Source organism: Balearica regulorum, chromosome 19, assembly GCF_011004875.1.
Source record: "Balearica regulorum gibbericeps isolate bBalReg1 chromosome 19, bBalReg1.pri, whole genome shotgun sequence".
Classification (NCBI taxonomy): domain Eukaryota; kingdom Metazoa; phylum Chordata; class Aves; order Gruiformes; family Gruidae; genus Balearica; species Balearica regulorum.
Genome location: NC_046202.1, coordinates 4,956,719 through 4,981,691, shown reverse-complemented (window position 1 = coordinate 4,981,691; position 24,973 = coordinate 4,956,719). Strand labels below are relative to the sequence as shown.

The following is a 24,973-nucleotide window of genomic DNA, read 5'->3' as shown; positions in this document are numbered from 1 at the left end:
AGTTTATTAGACTCAATGATTTAATGTTTGCCAGGCACTCCAAGAAAAGAACATGAACTTTCTAATGAGTGGTCCATGTTCTGGGCATTACAATGAGAGAGGTGCGTCGTTGGATTTGCCTTACTACATATAAAGACCTTTAATCTCTGCTTGCGCTTCCTGTTGCCCCTGACTTTGATCTGGTTTCTGCTCTGCAGGCTGACAGCTGAAGAGGTAGAATCTCTAGAGGCAGATACGACCAACCGCTGGCAAGGAGTCTGCATTAGCAGAGCATCTCCCACACCGTCAGAGTCTGCAGCCACTGTGAAGTCACTGATAAAATCATTTGATTTAGGATGCTCAGGTATTTGAACACTGTATTTTGTAGTAAAAAAATTTTCTAGCAGCGAGCAGATAATTTTTGCTGTTTTGTGCTGCTTCATGCTTCTTAATAGATATTTTCTGTCACTGCTTGGTACATAAATACTATGTCTGGAATGTCACTGCACCAGTGGTTCCCTGTTCTGACAAGAGGGAGATAGCCAGGTTTGAAATACAAATATTTCCTTTTTTTTTTTCCTTGCAGGTAGCACTGGACAAAATATCGCAGTTCACAAGGTCCCCAGGAGCCCTCTAAGTGGAATTCCAGTGAGGACAGCCCCAGCAGCTGCTGTTTCCCCCATGCAGGTACAAGGAGCTATTTGCATTCTTGCAGTTTTAAAATGGGTAGATGCAGTTTTTGCTACAGCATGACGTAGCTTCAGCATGCCAACATGCGTATGTTGACAAGGGGAAGGGGAAACTCATCTGTTTATTTGCTGTGAAACATCAAATGCTGTAGTACTAACAAAAAAGGATCAAAGTGAGTTTGTCTTTGACTTCAGCTTCGAGGTCTCGGTGGACGGATGTGAACTCTTTGGAATACAATTTTGAACTGTAATCACTGTTGACTAGAAGACAGGTTTTGACTATTGGGAGTGAGTTACAAGAAACATTGAACTAAACTATGTAGCTGGCATGTGAGCTGAGAGAGATGGGATAATAAGTTTCTAAGATGTATAGTCCTAGTTATCTAGTAAGTTCATACAGTGCTGAATGAAGAGCCTTTACAGTTTGGTTTTGGTTTTTTTCCTACTGAAACATAACTGCTCTGGAGTGTATTACTACTTATGTCACTGCACCAGTTAGTTAACTTTGTGTTAGCAATTTTGAAATCTGAGGTGCAATGTTACTGGAAATACTGCTTTTGTGAATGACAGAGAAGCAAATGCACAGTACTTCCTGATTTCCACGCGTGAAGGTGGCATACCATCAGACTGCTAACCTTTCAAGGCTGGAGAAGCCATTATATGTTTTCTGACTGGGTGATTACTGGACTGGACAGAGGATATTCACCTCTGAATCTGAGTAAAAAACAGTTGCAAGTCTAGGGGGTTTAGGTGAGTCTTCTGAGGAATGAGATGACTTTGAGAGACTACTTAACAAATGTGTGAGCACATTTCCTTCAAAGAATCAACAATGGAAGTTTAAAGAATGGGATTAAACAGGAGTCTGGGAACCTTCTATTAATGCCTTGCTGAGGGGGTATTAATGCTGAAAGCTGGGGCTGCAGAGACAAGAATCCTTCTGACATGATTTGGGGTGCTGGGGAGAGAGGCAGTATTAGGAACAGGCATTCTTACTTTGGGTTTGTGACACTAGATTATGCTTGGCAAGAGAAGAAATTTGAAATAGTTCAGGAACCAGTATATTACCAATTAAAAATATTGTCCCTTTGTTCTTTTATTTTTCACAACTATTAATCCAGCTCTAGGTACAGCTAATACCTCGTCAAAAGGTTTCTGTATACTTTCACTTGCTTTGCTATCTTGCAATAGCAGAAACATCTTTTCTTTCTGCTTGCCTATTTAAGCAGATGGATAGTATTTTTTTAATTATCTTCTGTATGTTTATTTCACAGAGACATTCTGTTTATAATAATGCCAAGCCAGCCAGCAAGGGCGTTGCCAGACACACAGATCTTTCAGACCTTCCTCTTGCAGGTAAATTGCAGTAAATGTACAAATGTTGCCTCTTTTTACTAGCAACAGCTTGTCATTAACTGTTGGCCTCTGCCTGGGCCTTTTTTCCTCTTCTTGTATGGTCTTCAGAGTCTTTGTTTTAGAGAGCTTATTAATTTTCTCATGTCTCCATTCCTATCTTGATTGTAGCCTTAGAAAACTAAAAAATAGCTGATTTATTATGGTTTGCCAACACAAACTTGCCGCCTTTATTCCAAAGTATCCATGGCACCTCTCTAATCCGTGCTGTGGAACTGGAGAGGATTGAATTTTGCTTAACATGTATGTATCTGGAACAAGTCCAAAGCACTGTTTTTTGAGAGTTTATTTGGTTTTGAGTTGAGCTTCATTTGAAATACATCAAACATTTCGGATACCGATGTGACTGTTGTAGGCGCAGTCATATCTGGGCTCGAAATAGTTTGTTTTGAGAGTTCTCAAGAGATGCATTTGGTTTTATTTCACACTTTCCTTTTGTTCTCTTGTCATTTAATATTCTTTTCTACCAGTGTTTGTTTCCCATTTTCTTTAGGGCCCTTTGTTTTGACTATCTAGTCCTGAATGTAGTTGTTGCCTTGGAATCAAAGCTAGTAACTACGGAGTATTGAATTTTTAAGGAGAGACGAAATATTATATTCCTGTAGTGAAACCTCAGTGAAACTGCAGGGAGGGGCAAAAAAATTCAGTCACAGCTTCATTGGTAGACTGGATTTTCTGCAATAGTTTGCTAGTACAGGAGAGAAATTAGAACCTGTCTTCATTTTTAGACTTTTCAGATAATGTGCTAAACTTCCCCTTCCATCATTCAAAGATGAAGAGATACTGGATCTGAACAGCAAAACAGATTATAGGGTAGATAGCATAAACAGATAACGTCTTGTCTGTGCTACTGGCTTCTCCTGCAGTAGTAAAGGCTAAGCAAGCAGAAGTTATCAGTGGAACAGACAGAGTTTACTTACTGGTATCAGTTGGTTTCCAGAAAATGTCTTGCATGAGAGTATATAATGATCCTAAACAGAACATAAAACCTTTTTAATCTCTACCAGTTTACTGTAGAGTGAAGTAATCTGTCAACTGTGTAATATAATGCCAGTCCTTAATAATAAATATCCCACTTTGGGCCATGGATAATTGCTGTTATTACCCATAGACAATTGTTTGTGAAAATCTGTTGAAATCAAGAGATATTTTATTAGCCATTGTATGGTAAAAATTTATGGTTGCTTATCTGACAAGTTCCTGTATTTACAGCTTCTCTTTGTCCCTGGGTTTAATTTAGTTGCAATAATCCATAGCAAAGGCTTACTAACTATAAAGTTGTAATAGCTCTGGTTCCAATCTAAATAATCCTGGAAGGCAGTTGATCCAAGCCCTATGCAAACAACACTGTATTAAAAAATATCCCCAAGGAAATTCAGAGTGAAGTAGTCTCCATAATAATAATCTTCTGGCTGATTCTATCTGACCAGTATCACAGCAGGGTTCTGTGATGTCCTTAATATGACCCAAATGTTACATCGTTGGAGAGGAGGATGGATTACTTCGCAGGGAGAGCTGATCTTTGGCTATGATCCTTTCATTTAGAATCAGAGGTTTACTGGTTCTGTCCTGGAGTTTCTAGCAGCCAGAACTAAGTCAAAGGTAGTATATTACTCAGGCAAGTGGGACTCAAAGTACAGAACTAGGTGCTGTTAACTTGTACCACTTCAGGCACTACTGTGTAATTCAAGCCAATAACCACAAAGTTTCTTTAAATAGTGCAAATAGATAGTGCTAACAGAATGTGATTTTCCTTAATCATGCTGCATATTTTTCATATGATTATTATCCTGTTTCTTTTTCCAAATGACTCCTAGTATGCCCTCGTCTTCTCCCTCTTTACTTGCCAGCTAGATGCTTCCAACTGCCTTTATACCTAACTGTGATCCTTCCTTCTTCCTTTTTCTGTACCTTGCATCCTGAATGATTGGCACAGCACTTCCTAATTAGACCATGCCATTAGCCAGTCCAATGATGTTAGTGACAATTTAACAGTGCTTTTTTTTTTTACTATCCTTATAAATTAGTGAGAAACCTACATTCCTCTTCATAATGCTCAGATTTTGTTTACTGATATGCCTTTTGCAGTAGATCTGTTTCTCTAAGAATATTCTTAAGTTTAAAACGGTCCCAAGAATCATTCATTGGTTGCCTGATTGGTGTGGCTATTTAAATTTGAGGCAATTCCCCATAAATCCAACATAATGAGGAGGTGGAAGAGTTATACACATTTGGAATATATAGTGGAAAACAAAGAAAAAGACTTTTAGAAAATATGCTGTGTGCAATTTCTTGTTTGTTATGAATTCATGGTGCACACAAAGAAGGGACAGGTGAGTGGAAGGAAGGATGACCCTGACTGAGCAAGGTATGTGCAATCCAATGCAACAGAGCTCTGCCAACAGCCAAGTTGCTGGAAAGGAGACAGTGTCATGGGACTGGATTCTGTCCTTTTCCATCTGCAATTCTTAATAGATAGGAACTTACCATCCCTTTATGCCTGTGGAAAGAAGGTGCAGAAATGCCTATAACTCTTGTCAGCTACAAATGCTGGTTTAGTCTTACGAAATTCAGGACCCAAGCAAGGGTAGCTGCACGGCTGTTGAAAGGATGTGTTTATCTGGCAACTGCTGATACACACACCCCAGTTACTGCTGAAAAGAAATTTCAGACTGATCCAGTGATACCAGCCTTTGCTGAAGCTAAGAAGGAATTCACACCTCTAGGTGATATGGCATTAATTGATAATTAACATAGGGAGGTAACAGAAAAGGAGGAGAAAAAGTTGTGTTCCACATTCAATTAATTTCTGATAATAGCTCGTTATGTGCTGACCATAGATCCTGGCTTGTTGACAGTTTGACTACAGAAATGAAGCAGCCAACTTTCCCTGTGTTATACATCACTCTACCTCATGATTCTTTGATTTCTATAATCTCTTTGGCTTCTCTTCAAAAACCTATCAACATTGGATTCTATGGCTGCTAGTTTATTGATATATGTATTATATCATAAAATATATAAAAATATGCAATCTGTGTAATAAAATACAGATGCATCTGCTATGAATATATTGAGACTTCCCAAAGCTCTGTCAGATAGGATGCCAAGCATCATGTGATAAGTGCCTTTTACTGCTGCCTTGAGCTAGGTCATATTCAGGAGACAAGAGGCTTTCTTGTTACAAGTCTGCTAATGGCAGAAAAGAAATTATTGTACTAGGGCTGGTCAGTCATCTGGTGAAGATATCTGGCAATCAGCTTTTGAACCTTTAAGACTGTAGATTTTGGTATTTCCCCTCATTCACCTGAGGCCCCTACCCCCTAGCAGGAGTATCAATCACAGGAAACTGGGCAGTCTGTACTGTTGAAATCATCAAAGCCGTTCCTTGTTATGATCACCTCTAATCTGCTCAAGGTTTCCTAGCCCCATGTGTGTTTAATGAACAAATGAGTACATTTGTTTAGAAGCAAAACAACAGACTGCATATTGTGTGCTGGGTGGCAGGACAGTGATCAATCAAATTCCTGACACTGCAAACTGACAGCTTTTTTTTAATTCCCACAGACCTTCTGAAGGGGAGAAACGAAGAGCTGAAACCAGACCACTACCTCCGTAAAAGCCCCTCCCTGGAATCCCTGAGCAAACCCCCTATGGCCTTCAGCAGCAGAATGCTTACCTCTACCCCCAGCAACTTGAAACCCCAAAGCAAACTCAGGTACCAACACAGTTTCCTGGGAAAAAGAGCACACTGGAAAGACTGACAGCATTACCTGGCACCAAGTCAATGATTTAATCTGGTGGACCCTTGTCTCCAGTGGAAACTCTGCTGGCTAGTCTGTTCAGTTTAGAATTACCAGGCTCTGTTAGATCTAGATATCAAAATGCAGATTATAACAACCACAACTATCTGTAAGATGAGCAATCATGACTAAATGAGGATAGCAAGCTTTCAGGAGCTACTAAGTTGTATACCAGAATTCCATCATGTGTACGAGTGGTCAATGCTCATTATCTTAATGTAGCTTTGCATGTTATCGTGAGTTAAAAACAAAAAGCTTTGAAGTCTAAGGGAAAGCTGGACACATAATTTTCTTCCGTCTTGAGAAAAACATATATATTTTCCTGTGATCTCCACCATTATTTCCAACAGTAGAAGCTGTAAGGTGGAGACAGTGTGTTTCAATTGTTGTGCTTTAACTGTCCTCTAGGCCTTGACTGTAATACAGCTTCCAGATTTTTCATTTGATTCAAGAACTTGTTCTGCAGCAGCTCCAGTAGATGTGAATTTGCTGTTACAGATTTTTCAGATAGTTTATTTCAATTCTGCACCTTAAATCCTAGTTTTCAATATGTAAAGCAGAGAGATTACTTGAAAATTTTATAAGTAATGCTGATGAAAATAACAGCAGAAATGCTGGGTTAACACATGCCATTAAATATCCATAGGCTGCTGTTTCTTCAGCACTCTGTATGCAGTGTTAGCAATTTTGTCATCTAAAAGCAAATATAGAATGCAAGCTGTGAAAGCTATTACAGGTTGGTTTACATTTAGGTTCTGTGCTGCCATACTGCTTTGTTGTACAGGTATTATTTACACAGTAGTATAAAATAAGAGACTTCAAGCATATTTATCTTCTCCCTTATTCTTCCCTGGATTAGTGTGGAGAGAAAGGACCCACTGGCAGCCCTGGCTCGGGAGTATGGTGGTTCGAAGAGGAATGCTCTGTTGAAATGGTGCCAAAAGAAGACCGAAGGTTACCAGGTAAGGGAATAAGTACAGTTTTACTTTTCCCTGGAGAGTAATTCATCACTTTCCTATAGGTGTGCAGTAACCAATGTCACTTCAGAGAAATACGTGTATTTCAGTATACTGATTTTTGCATGTTTACTTCTACTGGGTGTTTCCATCCTCTTCTTTCAGATTTCTTTAGCACTACAGTCCCCAATATTACATTGTCATAATTCATGTACAAACCCCAAAATATTTACTGCATCAAAGGTTGCTGATGGTGAGAAACAGAGTGCATATGTGCAGCAGCTTCAATTTGGTGTCATTTTTGAAATTACATTCTCATATTCTTTCTATAGGCTTCTGTGGGCGATGTGCTTTTGTGAGAGTTTTTCCATTGGTCATTTCTGTAAAACCAAAGAAATACTTCTTTGTGTGGCTTTCACCGAATGAAGTTTGCAGCTTGAGGCCCTACTCTTTCTAATCTGCAGCAGTTTAATGGGTTTTTACAAAGCAAGTTTTGCCTGCTTGAGAATGTCTCGTTTCTTTGCAGTGTGATTTTCACTATTAAACAGACATAATGATTTGTCCAGTGCTTGTATGGCCATTGCTGTGCTTATCAAGCTCTGGCTAGTGTTTGTATGCAGTTGAGTTGGGCCTTTGATTCTGCTTGCAGCTGAGCTGTAGAAGGCAATTATAGACAACAGTTCATCCTGTGATATACGCTGGGTGTGCAGGGTAGTCTTGGTTTGATATAATGTTGAGATTTTTCTTTCTTAAGAATAATATTGTTTGTTACTTAGAGCAGAAGACATAAGCAGTTATCACCACATGATATGCACCCTGGAGCAAGTCTTTAATAAAAGCAGAGTCTATCTTTTAAAGTAAATAATACAATATTTTTTTTTATTCACAACCAGCTCTTTATGAAGCATTAGCTGCAGGGTGCAGGAGTTTGGAAGAAAAGACAGTAGCTTTCTCTTTAAGTAAACTGCTCTATAAAAGTTTGAGTCATTTCTTAGCACTGGCATATTCATCTGGCTTGCACCAATTTCACAGAAGGATGAGTATCAGAGAAAGGTCTTGACTTTAGACACACCTTAGAAAGAATAAAGCCAGGGTTAATGTTTAGCCTCCAGTCCTGTGATACTGCCTCGAAGGCTACAGTGCTGTCCCCTGAAGTTGTGTGTTCTATGCTGTGTTGATTTATACTTAATTATATCTCATCTACTAAAATTCTCCTGATCTTGGATTTGAAGGTGTGGGGCAACATTCCCATCCAGTCCTCAGAAAATGATTCATGAAATACACCTTTTCCAAGTCTAACTTCTGTTAAGCCAGCAAGCCTATCTCTTGAGTAACACTTTCTCCTGACAGTGTTGTCCTTTTTGGTTTCAAATGGCACATATGGTGAGCTTCCTCCACTTCTCTTAAAGCAGTCTAACTCACCAGAGTTCACTGTTAGAAGCGTTCTTGGAGAGGCACCCTGTAGTTTCCTTTCTCTGATTACAGCCAAGCTGGACTAAATGTATTGCTTTTAGAAATTATTGTGTGGCTTTGCAAATACAGGGGCCTGTCCTGATTCTATAAGTACTAGACTGGCACAAAGACTGGCAAGTATTCCCTCCATGATAGAATGGGAAAGGAGTTTTGTTTCTCTCTGCTGAACCCAAGTAGTGGAGCTAACTGTGTATCAGATAGCAGGCCACCCAGGAGGTTTGCAAGGCAATCCAGGTCTATTTGTTTTTCCTTTTAGTGTTAGTCTCTGGAGGAAATGTTGTCCATGCTTCAGAGGACAGTGGAAGTCTTTGCTTTACATATGCCTGCTGGAGTGTTGTTGCTAAGTGACTGTTCAGATGATGTTTCAGAAAAAGCTTTGTTGTTTTGGTTCCTGCTTTCATGAGGCTCTTGTTCTGTTTGTGGCTGTCTGCATCGTTACTCTTTCTAAAGCAGCAGAATTTTCAGCAGTTTTTGAGAACAAGCAGGTAAAGCACTGACAAACACTGTGTAATCCAAGAGAGTCTGAGAAGTTCAGACCGTGATGTGGTGGGAGGCCTTATTACCCAGAGCAGAAGATCTCAGGGCAGAAATTAAAGTCAGATGAACCAAAGGACAAGCAGGATTGATTTATGGTGAGAGTCTTCCCTCTCTGTCTTCACTGCTTCATTTGAAGGCATTCTCTCTTGGACATTCTTCCTCAGATTCTCATTCCCATTGCACTCTTCACAGTGCATTCACTAACTCTTCTTGAACTTGCTTTTCTCAGACCCTTGCACTCCTATGATAAGGCTGATACTAAGCTCCACAGGAAGTTTTTATCATTTTTGTGTACAAAGAACTGGAGTGGAGTAAAGAGCATCCTCCTCCTTCCTGCCTTAGCCAGTGCAATGGTGGGAATGAGGTAATGAACTCCACCGAGCAGAACCTTGATGACGTGCATGACTTTTTCCATGCATAATACCCCTGTCTGTGAGGCATCATCTGTGCAAAATCCCAGTATATTCTGTGTCCTTTCTAACATGAAGCCCAGTACCACAGCTAACTTTGGATGCAAACTGTTTTCAGTTCCGTGACACAGTGGAATGAGAGAATAAAAGACTTGCTGCTTGGCTGCCTAGCTTCTTTTTTTTAGTGGCACAATGTACTGCCTTTGAGGTCTAGTAACAGTTCCTGATCTGAGCTGGTGAGGAGGAGGGAGATTCCTTTCTGGTTAAATTATGAAGATACCAGATTTTATTAAACGGTATGAAGAAAATGGATTAGAATAACTGATACTCTCAGTAGCAGCTACCCATGTCCCAGATTCCCTGAGGAAAGCTGGATTAGTGACCTAGGAAGGTATCTGGGGATAAGAGCTAGGAACCAGCACACAAGGCTCCACTTTTTAAATGCTTTAATCCATACAAGGCTTATACTATAGATAGAAATTTACATCCTGCTCCTGGCATATATTCTTGCATTGACTACAGTGGGAACATTCCCTGGCTTTGAACTTCAGTATGTTCCCCAGGAGGCAATCTCATAAAACAGGAGGGACACTGGAGGGAGTTGAGAGACGTGCAATGCAAATTAGTAGTGCCCTGAAGGGTTTTGTTTGGTTTTTAAAAAAATAAATTGTGTGAGTTTACAGTAACTGAGGGGAAACATGAAAGCATCTATGTTTCTCTAATTTGCTATGTCATTTCTAAGATCCCTATTATTGAAGTGATTTGATATCAAAAAGATATGAATGCTAAGGAGAAAGTAATAATTTAAAACATGAAAACAGAATCACTAGAATGAAAATAAAGTGGAAGTTCAGTAATGACTAGGAGAAAAGAATAGGAAAGTGGGATTGCATAAACTGTGGCATGATTTATCATATGATTTCAATTGTCATGTTTCAATGCCTAGATGAATGTTATCTGGCACTTAGGCCATTGATTTTGAGTAACTATGCAGGGGAAGTGCTAAAAAAAATCTCAGCAGTAAAAAGAACTGTAGTGAAATAAGGCTTTGGGCTCAGTGACTTTGTGCAAAACTTCCTTGAAAAAAATCTCCAGCTTAAAGAAATCAATCTTAATCTAATGTATGTTTCCCTATAAGAATTGTGCACTGGCACATGATTGCTTTTGCCAGATACACATAGGCTGTTCCTTCTGCCTTCTGAATTTGTTGACATCATGGTGTATAATGTAGGGTGATGAGATGACCAGACTTGAGAACTGCTTTTGTGGCTCTGCAACTCAATTACCACAAGTCCTTTAAACCACAAAGCCTGCTGAGAGTAAGTTATTTATGTTAAAATAGCTTTCTCTCTGTTGTGTTGTGGGTTTTTTTCATCTATTTAAAAAGATTATACATCGTAGCAACAGTGTGAAGTAGAAATTGGGTGCCTTTTTTCTAATAGGCTCTGTTCCCATGAGTTGTAACTCCTGGAAGCTGTTGAGAGTCATTCTTGTTGCATTATCACCTTCTGTAATCATATCATTAGTGACTGTGGTGTTATTTAAGTGCCCTGGTTCTGTTTGCTCTCTGTGGAGACCATTTGTCAAGGGGCCAAACCTCTCTAGATTAAGTCTATTACTATCCACAGATGTATTGTGAAAACATGGTACATCAAGAGGCACTTAACCCATGATCATTAGAACTGAGGATTATTATTTCTGTCACATATACCCTCTCCAGAGAGGGGAGGGAATTGCTACCGTGTTAATGAATATGGTGTGCTTAAAAGAACTATTTTCATGTTTTTTCCAACCACTACACATCCATCCTATGGCACAGAGAAAAAGAATCTGAGACAGACTCTCTTCTCCCATGCACAATCATGGTTATTCTTTTTACCAAAGTTATATTTGGTTTAACAGGATCCATTTGGGATCCACTTGTTGTAGAACCACCATCTTTTATAGTAAAGGTATCTGTGTGGTTGTCTTAAGTAGAGTCATACTAAATAGGAGGAGACGAGGAATGTTCTAGAACTGACAAAGGGAAATGGCAGCTATACATCTGAAGATTTTTGTATTGCATGGTATTGGTCTTATTGGTATTTGTGGGACCAGCCTCAGATCAGATGTCATACTATCTGGAGAAACCTCAACAGCACGGACAAACTACCGACTAGAGCAGTCTTTACGTAGCTTTCATGTTGTACAAGTAGTTCCTGGAGAAAGTAATTCCTTTTAATTATTCTGCATAAAATACACTAGTAACTACGAGCAAAGCTAGAAGAAAATGATTTATTTGTTTCCATGCCTTATTCGGAGTTCTTTGACTTTGCAGTAGGTCCCAGGAACACTGTGCAGTTTTAGAAAGTATGTTTAGGAGTATGAAGGAGCTATTTTTAGGGTGATACTCTCTGACATTGTATTGTTTAGTCTAAATTAGCAAAATACAAATATGTGTATTCCAACCATTCTGAATATTTGCCTCAAAAGTTGTGAGTTGTTTTTTGAAGCTTCCTTTTCTTAAAACACAGAAAGTTTTAGGGCTCTGATGAAATATCCTGATGGGGACTGCAGTCTGCGTAGTTTCCAGAAATACAGATTGGCATTAGTAGGAGTCTAAATACTTGAACCTTTGTCTTTGCTGTACATATTAATAAAAGTGCCTTTCCTGTATAGTGCCTCAGCTATTAAAAAAAAAACAAAAACCAACCCTACCCTGAAGTATTCCCGCTATTATGGCTATTTCAGCCTTGAGAGACAGAAATTGTAAACAAATTACTTCCAAACATGACCTAAAAGTGATTAACTGTGGTTCTGAATGCTTTTACTACTAGAAGCATAAAGCTGGTATATCAGACTATGTAAAAGTTGGTGTCTCTGCATAGTACTATGTTCTTCATGTAGTAAAGATGCAAAAGCTTAAGAGAAGAATAAAGGCTGTTGCAGTATTTGCTGTTTGTCAAGTAATTATGGCAAGAGACTGGTTGACTAGTGGTTTGGCAGTGGATATAATATAAAGCTTTTTACCCTTTTGTATTCAGTTTAAACTCTGGACTAATACTAGCTTTTTGTTTGTGAATTTGTGGCTTTCTTTTTCTCACAGGAATTTGCATTCGTTTTCTTTTTGTACTAGACAGTATCTTCTCCGTATCCTCTTTGTTCTCAAGCCCCTATTCCATGCTGATATCCCCTGGTTTTACTCATATTTTTTTGACTTGTTTGCTGGATGGATGAGATCCAGCACAGATTAAGTGTGGTCCAAAGATGTAGAAATGCAGATAGGCTGATGAGGACGTAATGTATTCCCTTTGGTGAAGTGGTCATGGGGCCAGTGCGTTCTCATTAGGGAGGTGGACTCTCTGTGCTGCTTGGACAGCTAGCCAGTATGATTAATTTTTGACTGCTGATGCATCAAGGAAGAGTATTCCTGAGGCTGCACATTGTGGGGACCTGCTTTATAGGAGATCGAAAACTCCTTCATGGCCAGTTTTACATTAACATGTCTGTGGTTGACCATTTCTTCCTTATTCTGGAAACTAAGGGTTATATTTAGAAACAAGTTGCCTGTTATTTCTTTGTACGTCATTAATGTGGGTAGTTGACGTTATATTTCTACTTAAGCAACTACCGTCTTAATTTTTTTTTTTAAGTCTTGACTGAGCACATTGCCTCACACTTCAGTTATGCACCGTCTTGGACCACAGAGAGTGAACAGAAACTGTACTGCGAATGCTACCACAGTCCTCAGGGGTGGTGCTCAGGCTGGCAGTTCTAGTACAGAATCAAAGAGCTAAATGGGAGAAAAACCAGAATCAACTCTCTCACCCTCGGAACCTGGGCAGAATATAATTCCTGGGAATTGGCTTGTAAAACAATGGGTCAAAAACTTGCTTTGACACAAATATATTGGAGCTTAGTTTTAAAGCCTTGAGAATCCCAGCACAGCTGTGCGCTGTCCTAAAGAAATACAGAGAACCACCCAGATTTTTTTTTATCACAAGATGTCCACTTGAGTATGGGAGTGATTCTTTTAACCTTTTCTACATTACTCTTTGTGTTTGTGCCAACAAGTAGCATAAAAGTGTTTTGATGTTTCCAAACTCTCTCTCGTTTATCAACATTGACCAGGCTTCTGTCTAAATATTTAACTATTAACTGTGAGAAGTAGGTAAACTGTGGCATTCTGTAATCCAGCAGTAACAGAGGAGTGGATGTACAGGTTTTCTGGCCACCTTTACAAGTGAAGTCTTTCAAGCAACAAGGATAGGAGATAAATCCCATCTGCTGTTACACACAGTTTTATGTGCAGTCTGGAAAGGCTGGATTCCCACAGCACTGTGATCTTCTGTGCTGAAGATCAGCAGCAAAACAAATAACTCCCAGTTTGTGTGATGTGGGCAAAGAAAAACACTGACCAAAACCCCTCCAGATTTAAATGGCAGCCATCCATTCATTCTAAGCGACATTCGTGGCAGCATCTCTCTTCTGGGGAGGACTGGGAAGATTTCCCTTCTGCCATACTAACCTGTGTGCCTGAAATTAGAGGCTGGTGGCCAGAGCCCCCTGGATAAGCAGGAAAAAACTGTCTCTCGTAATATTTACCAGTACCATTAATGCAACAAAGTTCTTCTCTGACGAGCAATGACGCTTACTCTAAAGTACCATATGCTAGCATATCCCTTCTGGTATGAGAGGGTGCACATGCTTACTAAGAGCTCTGTATCATTTTGACATTTAGAAGTGTGCAATGGGTTTTTCCCAGGAAGTTATTAGTATATTCTGTGAGTTTCTGAGAAATTTCTGGTGCTCTTTGTGTTTCTTTGATTTTTGCAGAAGAGGAGGATGTTGACTTCAGAGACTTTTTTTTTTTTGGTATCTATGCAGAAGTTGAAGGGAGTCTTGGTAATAGCTGTCGAGATAGGAGGCATTATCCTGTGTTTAAATAAAAATTGACACTAAATTGGTCAGGAATTTTGCTCCCAAGTCTGCTTTGGACCATCTTTGTGACCTTGGCAGTCTTGCATAATACCATTGCCTTGATTTCCAAGCAATTAAAATATAGGTCATCATATCATATCGTTGAATGATGATGAGTTTCAGTAATGTTTGGAAAGATGTTTTGATAAAAAGGGCAATCTTGAGAGTTTTTAATTAATGAAAATACATGCTTAAAACTTCAAGACATTCCCCCCTTTTTTTTCCAGAATAAATATTTTCTTTTTCTAAATAAAAACACTTACATTGGAATGTGCACATGCAATTTCTCTGTATGTCTCAGCTGGAACCAGGTTGTATCTGGAAAATAAATGCAGCAGCCAAATCATGGCATGTTGGGAATAATCAGGTTAATTACCAATGTGCAAGCCCCTTTCACAGTGATGCCAATGCATAAACGTGCCTCCTCAGTGTAGCCAAATAACTTGAGCCAAGCTGTACCTTTTTTCACACAAGGGGCTTTATCCTGTAAACAAATACAAGTCTCTTGATTGGAGGGATAAAATAAACGCCCACACAGCGCTCTCATGCGTAACTTTCTATCCTGCTGGGTAATTTTAAAAATAGCATTTGCATTCTATCCATCCCAAAGTCCAAGACGCTTTCCGGGTGTTGCCTGGATGCAGTGACAATCAGTGAAAACACTGAATTGATTGGTCACCAGCTGGAACAACTCCAAACTGTGAATTTAACCGGGAGAGAGCTGAGCCCTGCTGCCTCTTCCATGAACATCCTTTGCTGTTGAGACCTCTCCTCACCTTGTCTCCATCCTTTACACTGAGCCTGCTGCAGCTTGCAGCCCACCCCTCTGCCCAGGAATTCCAGGACATGGCTAATCTCTGAACTCTCAATACAGATAATTGGAAATAGCTGTGGGAGCAGTCAGTGTGGTCATTAGAAATTCTACACCAGGGCTCCAGGGAGGAAGCAACTGTGTCTTGGACACAGAGGGGATCTAGTTCCTCCCTCCCTCCTTCCCCAGAGTATCTGTGTGGTCTTTGGAGCTACGCTGCTGCATCTTCACTCTTGCTGCCTTGGGAATGAAGGAACACAGCCCAGTCTGTTTCTTCTTGCCTGTGGCATTCAGCAGTGCTGTCATTTATGTGAGTTGGTGAGAAAAGTGATGGAAGTGTTAGTTGTGTAGCAAGCAGGGAGTTGGCTTTCAGCAGGTGAGCATAACAAGTGTAATTTATACTGAAGAGCAGGAAATAGACGCATAGCAAAAATAAGAACTCATCAAATCTAATGGGATTATTACAATGAGGGGAATTTGTTAGTTCCTGGTCTTGCTGTGTAATCCACCTCTGCCTCTCCAGATATAGATAACACTTGTTTTGCCCACTTACTGAATGTGACAGTGGTGTAAATTACAGAAGTAGCAGTCACACTTGATTATATATCTTTTGTCACCATTACCTCATTTCTGAAATGGCCCAGAGATATCCATAGAATTGCTTCTGCTTATACCAGCTCTCATTTGGTCCTGTATATTTCTGTAATAAAAAGCCAGCTTGTTGTGAACTCAGACTACGCATTCTCTCTTTCTCTCCCCTGTTCGAGTGGAAACTGTTGTGCAAAGTGATAAATTAAGACCCAAAATGAGGAATATGTACAAAACCCTATTACTTTACTAGCCTTTAGTGTGACACCTTTGAAGAAGGTGACTTTCAGTAACGAGAATGTTGTCATAGGGTAATTTGCGTTCAAAACAACTCATTATTTGCTAGGAAGGTTCAAATACATTCACTATGTGTTACATGCACTATGCTAGCAACTACTCTCAAGTCTTGTTCACCAGAATTTGTTTTCCTTTTTAAAAGTTGGTCTTTATATATTAAAATGCAAATAAAACCTAAAAAATGTGAACATAGTGAAATGTTTGCCAGTCCACACAGTGCTGGGAGCACTAGATCTGATGGGCATGAATGGATGCTGTTTGGCTTATTAGGGAGGTTGCTCATATGTATAGTTACAGTGATGATTTCAATGTCAGTAGTAACTGTTTTTCACCTTGCAAGCAGAGGAAATGGGGGGTCACGTAATTACTTTATCACGTATTACCATAAATATCTCCAATTTGTACTACTTCAATTTTTTATTCTTATGAAAACCTTAGCTATAGCAGCACCGCATCTATTTGGTCGTCAAAGTACCAGAATTAAGCTGGCTTGTTGAGGTCATGGACCTCGATATTTCATGAAGAAAGAGCTGAGCTTGAAGAGCACACAGATCATTTTAGAATGGCTTTACATTTACTCTGAATGATGTCTCTGAGACAACTATCAGATGAGCTTGTTTTGAGCACAGAACTTGAGAGCATCATGCTAGCTGTCTGACTCAATGAATAAAATTGGACATGCCTCACTTCTTGGTATCTTCTCAGAACTCTGGCTTTTGAGAGATTAAGATAGTTGGCAGCTGAAAAACCTTTGTACAGGGTGCATGACAATAAGCTCATTAAATTTCCTCTTTCTAAATGTCCTTGCTCCATGTGACTATTGTAGTCAACTGATGTTTTGATGCTTTTGCAAAAAAAAAATAATAATAAGCTCTCTTTCAAATGTCTTGTCTATGCTAAGAAGACTCATTAGTTCACACTTACTGAAGCAAATGATAAAGGGTAAACCCAAGGCAACACATGTGGCAGCAGTGGAGCAAGGTGCAAACAGAACCTAGCAATGTGATGGGAACTGGAGTTACTTTATAAAAAGGAATGTAGTAAACGGGATAACCTTTAAAGAGCTGGCACCAGTTCTTTATTTCACTGTGCTGTAATTACATAATTTAACGGCATTTTCAATAGCATTTTATGTTATCTGAGCTATGTTGTTTCATACACGTGTAATCAGCAATAAGATACATGATTTACTGACATGGCTGGTAGAAGCATTAGAAATATGGATGATGGCAATAGAAACACAAAGTTTCAAAGAAAGGTTAAAACAATTCCTTTGGAGACTGCAGCTGCTTGAACCATTTGAACTAGGGATATTAATACAGCCTGGAGGATAGAAGGTCATTTGGCTTCCTCCCCAATCTTGGCTAGCCACTTAATCTCTATACAATAAACAGCATTGCTGTTCCACAAGTTATTCTGGATTTTTTTTTTTTACTCAAGAGGCATTACTTTATTGTGTATTCCATTTAAGAGAAAAAGATTTGTAAGAGAATTCAGAAAGGCTTCTGGTAGTAGATTGACTAAATGTGATATGCAAATCACTTTAGACTTGCAGCTACCCATTGAAAGTAGCTGTGTGCAATTGTCCAAGTCATCTGGGTGTACCCTGTAATTACAGAAGAATCCAGGCAGTCTTTAATTTTAGGCATTCATGCCTTTCATCCGTGTTAACTGGACCTGACCACACTTCTAATTCACCCATATTTCCAGTAGATTGCTCAGATGTTTCATATCTCTGCTGGAGCATTGTAGATGAACAGAAGTGTTTTGTTTGCTCAGAAGTTTGGGTCATGCTAAAAGGGGACTTTTATTGCTTCTTAGGAAGTATTTAGAACTTGCCTATCCAGACCTTGAAGCTTATATGCTTCCTTTGGTAGAACCTCTTTGGCTGAAACCTGCTAACATGTTCCCAGCCAATTAGGGTGTAATAAATCCAAATTAGATGTGCAGTTTCATGCAGCTATTGTTAAAAAAGAGTGGGTGTAGGTGATGTTTGGAAGTTGCCTTTCAAGGTGCCTTCATCAGATTTTATATTAGAAGGGTCAGAGTTCAGATTTGCAGAGACGTGGCTCATGAAAAGGAGGTTCCTGTTCAGACATCTGTGTCTAAGTATAACCACGTAAAAACTGAGCTGTAAGACTTCTGGTCTGTGGAGGAGATGTGGGTCTCTAGTTAGTGCTAAGCAGGAAGGATTGCAGAAAGCTGAGCCAGTTAAAAGAGAACTGCTATTGCAAATAAGGCAATTCCCATCAGTTTATTCAGTACACTTATTTTAACTAGTTCTGGCTTCGGTATTTAAATTTATATTCTGTATGTGCCGAACCTCAGTAATTAGCCACTCTCGCGTGTTCCCCGTGTACCAATGACTTCTGAGAGGCATGTTGTATGCTGAGGGGGGAGAGTGAGAAGAACGATGCTAAGGTCATATTTATTGCAGGCTTTCTTCCACAGAGTTCCAGGCTAGCTTCAAGCTGGTTCATGTCTATAATTTATAATTCTGGGTCTTATCGAGAAAATTATGACTCAGAGAGCCATTGCTGTGGGCACAGTAACATCTGCGTAGCGGGAGTATCTTGTGTCAGTATTTTAAGATACTCAGGCTGTAATGAAGAGTGTATGATGTCATTGTTGGTTTTTACTGAAGACTTGGAGTCAAAGATCTAGTGAAATCTAATGGGGTGGTTGTTTTTTCCTCAGATAAACAAGAAACTGTTTTTAGTGAGGACAGATCACACATACTTCCCTGTGTGTCTTTACCGTGGCTCTCATAGCGCCCTGTTATCTGCAAGCAAAGGTCCTGTTCCTGGGGTGGGGGGCTAAGGTTAATGACTTGCAGGTGTTTAGTGTCTTTAAGACTTGGCCTGCCACTAATAGCATAGATAATACATTTGCTGTCTAAATAACATTGCCTGGACCTTTTTTTTTTTTTTAACTTTGCTTAATGTCAGGTACTTTAATATTCATAGAAACAAACCATACTGGGTACTTCAGTACTTTCAGATAACTGCCCTCCCTGGTGTGCTTTCAGATCCCAGTCTCTTAATATTCCCAGTGCATGTATAGTAGTTCACTCAGGAGCTTTCATTTGAAGTGAATGAACTGTTTTCACTGACAAGAAGCCTGGGAACGACACTGGAAATAGTTTAGTCTGGACACCTCTTTGCTCTACACAGTACTCTGCCACTATCCCAGCAAACTTTATACCCTCACCTCTTTCCATGCTCCTTTTTGCCACTCCACACAGGGTATGTAAAAATGGTTATGTCGTCATGCTATAAAAACACCTCTCTTCTGGCCTGACTTTCATGTTCTTTCAAGATTTTCAACTACACCACCCCCATCTCCCCAATTATTTTCTTAGCGGCACCATGGAAGACCCAGGTGAAGTGCTGCGTAATATGGATGTGATATATGTCTGCTCCAAAGGAAGCTTTTAACCCTGAGCACTGCAGGCCTGAGCTCCTCGGCACCCCTTGACCCCTGGGCCAGGGGTTAATCTCTGGTGCAGATATCTTTAGCAGTGTGGATCCACTGATGACATGCTAAAGATAGACATTGGGGTACTAGTGACCGTGAGACGTACTGTGACCATAAAATGGCAAATTTTTCACCCTGCCTAAGGAGCACTACAACGCAGTTTGATCTGCAGTCCCTAGTCCACTTTCATATTCTTCCTACATTCATTCTGCATATGCTGTGATGGTACATCTTCCTCCTAAAGAGTGCCATCCTATATAGGTTAACTTCTAGGTCTCTCATGGGAAGCCACATGTGGTTTTTCAGAGCTTGAGGTGGGGGTTCTGCTGTAAACACACTAGGTGATAGAGAAATCACCAAACTCTCCATCCTGCAGTTTGGAAGTGTACATTAACAATCAGCATATACACAAATAGCTCCCACATATTCATGGACTGTGTGTTGAGAGAGGGAGGTGTGGCAGAAAGACTGGGACAGGTTCCACTGCCAGAATAATCAAGAGAAGTGAATAGTTTCCAAGGTGTTCATTCCCTAAATGGTTTTTCCTTCCCCCCCCCTTTCCTGGCTTCAGAATAGCGACAGATCTTCCGAGAAATCAGAGTGCCTCTATTTAACTTAATTCCTCTTGGTGTGGTGTAGTGGGGAGGTATTACAAATAAAACTGCAGTGTAGCAAGACACAGAAGATCACTTTTCATTAACCATGTCCTTATATCTCAAATTGAAAAGTAGTTATCACAGAATCCAAGAAGAAATGCCAGAGGGGGTTTATACCACGTGTGAAATGGAAATGCATTTGTTTAGAGGAAAAACAAAAGCCACAATTCTCTGATGCTCATTGGATGTGAAAATGGTAACTAAGTGGTTTTTGAGTATGTTTAAGTGTTTGTTGTACTATTAACTGGACAGTGGAGCTGAACCTTTGAACATTCATTTTGAGTCTGAGTTTGGGACAGTAATTCAGATTTGAGTTAGTTATCTCTGCTGATCATGACATTACCACTTTGTAGTAGATTTCATCTGTGGTTTGTCAGCAGAACCCCATCCTCGAACTTTTGCTTGTTTGTAAGACTTGCATCCAAGAATTACTGAAGATGACTGGCTGGACAATGCTGCTGGAGATGTGAGGATTTTTGTACCTAGTTCTGATTTAATTGTAGACATTAGCATTTCTTATCTCTAGGTATTGTTAGATGGGAGGACGAGAAGAGTTTTAGGTATAGTTAAAACTACAAAGATGAGTAAAATTATCAAACATGCTGAGCTGGGGAAATGCTGTAGGAAGGATCAGTTTTGTATCTCATGTGTGTCTCATAATAGCATCATGAAAACAAGGCTAGGATATAACGTTCCCACACAAACATGATTTGCCTTTTTGTCTATTCCTGTTGCTTAACTAAGACTTTGTTCCTGTTTCCATGGCCTTTGGCTGAGTGGGGGGGATGACGACCTCCATTTTCCATTTCTATCGTACGATATAAAATGAGAGTATTGGCATTTGATGGTAGGCTATTTGCTGATAAAATATGTTGGCCTCAGTAAAAACACTTCAGTAGTCTGGCAGTCAGTCCTTTCCCACTAACTGCAGATTGATAAATAGTAACCAACTTGTTTGTCTGAAACATCAAGAAAGAGTAATCCGGCCAATGTCATAACACAAAGTTGGACTTCCATGGTGCAACTTTATGGATTAGACAAAGTCAAGGCAGCTTTCAGAGCAAAATATTTTTTTCTTCTGATGGTATTCAGCCACCACGTTGCTTTTATCTCCATTGACAGATGCTAACAGAGCAAAACACAATGTGGTGGCTGGTGCAGTGCGGTAATGTCTGCTGTTGATGGCCTGCTTTCTGAGCCCATTAGATTTCTAGATTTATTACAGCCTGAAATTTATTAACCTGAAATATTCCATACTGCTTCAATTTGAGTCATAGTTGGTTATGGACATTTATTACTAATCTGAAATCCTGTCCGACTGGAAAAATTCCAGGTTGGACAACTAATCAGTGAGGCATCGTAAGTGAAGAGCATATGCTAAAATCCTTCCTGTCTGGGTTTTAGTGCATCTGCATTAGCTTTCGTATGAGATACGCAGTAAAAGCTTTGTCTTTTGGGGAATCTTGAAAGAAACCAGAAAACAGCTAAATAAAATGAAGTGGCAGACAGTCTGAGCTGAAGTTCAGCACACAGGAAGATGTGGCTGGTGAGAATGATCTGAGGGTAGCTCCACACCCGCCACAGTGTGGGAGATGGTGCAGTACCATCGTGTCCTGGAGCTTTCCATGCTCCAGCAGCTGTTACTTTTCTAAGCAATATCACTTAGTTCACTGTTCTGTTTTTAGCTGGTATTCAGAACTATGCTGCTACTACAGCAGCAAAACTTAGCCATGAGAATTCCTTAGTGTGCTGGTATGGCCAGTCAGTGCCAACAAGAGCGTTAGAAAGGTCACCTTGTTCACAGGATCAGAACTGGCCCATGAGCGTATGTTTAACTACAGCTGTGCCTTGCGAGAGAATCCCTGCGAAGAACCCCGAGTGTACTCTGTATCCCAGTAATCTTTGTATTTTAAAGGAGTTCTTTACAGATGGGATGATTTTAAAATACCAGTTTCTGTTTCTGTAGTCACTCTAATCCACCTGTTGAACATAGCACATTATGGACTTCAGTTGTCATGACTAGGGAAACTGGGTTTTCTCTGTGCACCTGAGTGCACCCTTGTAAATTAGGTGACTAGCAAAGAAGAATCCCACCATCTAGCAACAAGAGGAAGGAAGATTTTTTAAATTTTTTTATTTTGTATTTTTTTTACCATTTAAACTCACAACCGTATTATACTATTTCTTTCAAAATGTTTCCTTTTTACTGCCCTCCTGTTGGAGTTGGCAGTAGTGGGAGTGTTGCTACAGACAAGTCAGAGATTTTTCTAGCTCAGCTCTGGGATTTCAATTGGGTGTTTATTAATACATCCATGTCCCCTGAAACATTGCTTCCTTGAGCAAACTCCAGCCTTATTGTCATGCAGCCCTGAGAAGGACTTGGGGGCATTGATTGATGAGAAGCTCAACGTGAGCCGGCAGTGTGCACTTGCAGCCCAGAAAGCCAGCTGTGTCCTGGGCTGCATCAAAAGAGGTGTGACCAGCAGGTCAAGGGAGGGGATCCTGCCCCTCTACTCTGCTCTGGTGAGACCCCACCTGGAGTACTGCGTCCAGCTCTGGGGGCCCCAGTACAGGAGAGACATGGAGCTGTTGGAGCGAGTCCGAGGAGGGCCACAAAGCTGATCAGAGGGATGGAGCACCTCTCCTATGAGGACAGGCTGAGAGAGTTGGGGTTGTTCAGCCTGGAGAAAAGGCGGCTCTGGGGAGATCTAATTGTGGCTTACCAGTTTCTGAAGGGGCCTACAGGAAAGATGGTGAGGGACTGTTTATGAGGGAGTGTAGTGACAGGACAAGGGGTAATGGGTTTAAGCTGAAGGAGGGTCGATTTAGACGAGATGTTAGAAAGAAATTCTTTACTGTTAGAGTGGTGAGGTACTGGAACAGGTTGCCCAGAGAGGTTGTGGAGTCCCCATCCCTGGAAGCATTTAAGACCAGGTTGGATGAGGCTTTGGGCAACGTGGTCTAGTGGAGGGTGTCCCTGCCCATGGCAGGGGGGTTGGAACTAGATGATCTTTAAGGTCGCTTCCAACCCAAACCATTATGTGATTCTATGTTAGGAAATGTGTGAAGAAAAGATTTAAAGATTTTTGTTTGTTTCTGTTCTGTTCTGTAAGGATCTTGTATTGTAATTGTTACCAGCAAGGCAGCCACATTTATTTGTCAGTGACTATGGTAGCAGGAGAGTAAGCATCAGGAAACCTCTATTCTCTCCTCAACTACTTAATGGCTTATTTTGTGAGTTAGGGTAGATGATTAAATTCTGTATCTTGGACTTCCCATTCTTTATCTGCCTTTTGTTAAGTGCTCTGTGATGTGCAGATGAAAGATGCTGCGTTGATAAAGAGTATGAGAATGCAGACAGGCATTTGTGCACATGGCTGCAAACCGGGCACATCTGCCCAGCTCTCGGAAAGCTGCCCATTCAGCCTTTGCTGTTGCCCTGCTCAAGTCTCCCTCTCACATCCTTTATTTAGGGCTTGAGGACTATGTTAGTATTCCATCATGTGATACCACTTTTGATAAGGGGCTGAATCAAGTCATAATTGTTAATTACATAGTCTCATGAAAGCATGTCTCTGCTGTGTAGTATCAGAAAGATAACAGTGGTCGAATGCACTGATTACACTGCCTTATCATTCTACAAATCCATCCCTCTGTTACACATCTTGAGACAAGGAAGCATAAAATCAATTACAAAACACCATTTTAAAATATCAGTGGCTTCTGTTGTAGGTGCTGGAGAAATATTTCTGCCATTCTGTAATCAGAAGGGACCAGATAAAGTCCTTCCTCTTTCCAGCACTGGAAAATTGCAGCTGCGGCATGTGGTGCACGTGGCATTTCTCACCGTCTAGAAAACATTGGGGAGAGACTGTCTGTTTGGGGCCTGGTGTGAAAAACATTTTAATTCCTTAGTAATCACTTATCCAGGACTTTGAAACTTACTTACTTGGTATCTTTCTACTTGACTTGAAAACGAAGGGAAGAATGGAAAATGTAAACCTATGTTCCTTTAATACTCTAAGGTTTTGTTTCATGACTGCATAAAAACTATTGATTGGAGATCTTTTTGTTGTGTAGCACTGTTCAGGGATGGTTCATGTTTTCTCTTACAGAATATTGATATTACCAACTTTAGCAGCAGCTGGAGTGATGGGCTGGCGTTCTGCGCTCTCCTGCACACGTATTTGCCTGCACATATTCCTTACCAGGAGCTCAACAGCCAGGATAAAGTAAGTTTTGTTGTACCTGCGCCTACACCATTTGCAGAATTCTCGATGAACATTATCCATTTTGATAGATATGTGGTAGAGACACAGCGTTGCAAGATTTTGATTGATACAAGATACATAGATGGCAGCAACAGTAAGAAGCAAGTGTCAGTTGAGAACTTACAAAGCAAACAGACTGGATGAAAAGGGGAAGGAGACCAGCTGTTAACTCCCCAGGAGAAATGCAGGGACTACTGGATAAAGAGTTAGTGACAAGTTGCCTGAATCCAGTGAGTGCTGCAGAGAAACATGAAGACAGCATCACTTTTGAAAGGCTAAAGCATTTCTCTACTTCTGAGTTAGCAGCGCACATTAGAAGTGCTGGATCAGTAGGCAGACAGATCATTCATTGAATTACTTGGACAGCAATGTATCTAAAAGTCAGACTGTGTCAGCACATTCCAAGTATGTCATTAAGACCCTCACAAATGGGAGGAACCTGGATTTACTGGATTTAGTTCAGACAGCTAGTATGTATTACAGTAAGAATTATACTATATACAGGAATGTCTTATATTAGTTATCACCTCTTCAGAAACATTTCATTCATAATAAAGGCAGAACCTCTGGGGTTTTTTGCCCAGTTGTAATCTGTTTCACAAGAACCTGTTTGTCAAAAACAGAGGGCTGGAGCTTGGGCAAAAGTAGATGAGCTAT

At 40.2% G+C, this 24,973-nt stretch overlaps 1 protein-coding gene across 6 annotated transcripts in view; it reads left to right on the top strand.

Annotated features, from left to right (window-relative positions):
- The window catches only part of SPECC1 (sperm antigen with calponin homology and coiled-coil domains 1), an 87,908-nt gene that overhangs the window by 56,796 nt on the left and 6,139 nt on the right, over nucleotides 1–24,973 (top strand). For all 6 annotated transcript variants that reach the window (XR_012838438.1, XR_012838437.1, XR_012838439.1 and 3 more), the window contains 6 exons: nucleotides 198–343; nucleotides 566–666; nucleotides 1,940–2,021; nucleotides 5,646–5,796; nucleotides 6,741–6,843; nucleotides 24,161–24,277. Coding sequence is in view for 2 of the 6 variants with exons in the window: in XM_075771821.1 (XP_075627936.1) it covers nucleotides 198–343; nucleotides 566–666; nucleotides 1,940–2,021; nucleotides 5,646–5,796; nucleotides 6,741–6,843; nucleotides 24,161–24,277 (700 nt within the window). In the remaining 4 variants the exon portion in view is untranslated. The remainder of the gene's footprint in view (nucleotides 1–197; nucleotides 344–565; nucleotides 667–1,939; nucleotides 2,022–5,645; nucleotides 5,797–6,740; nucleotides 6,844–24,160; nucleotides 24,278–24,973) is intronic.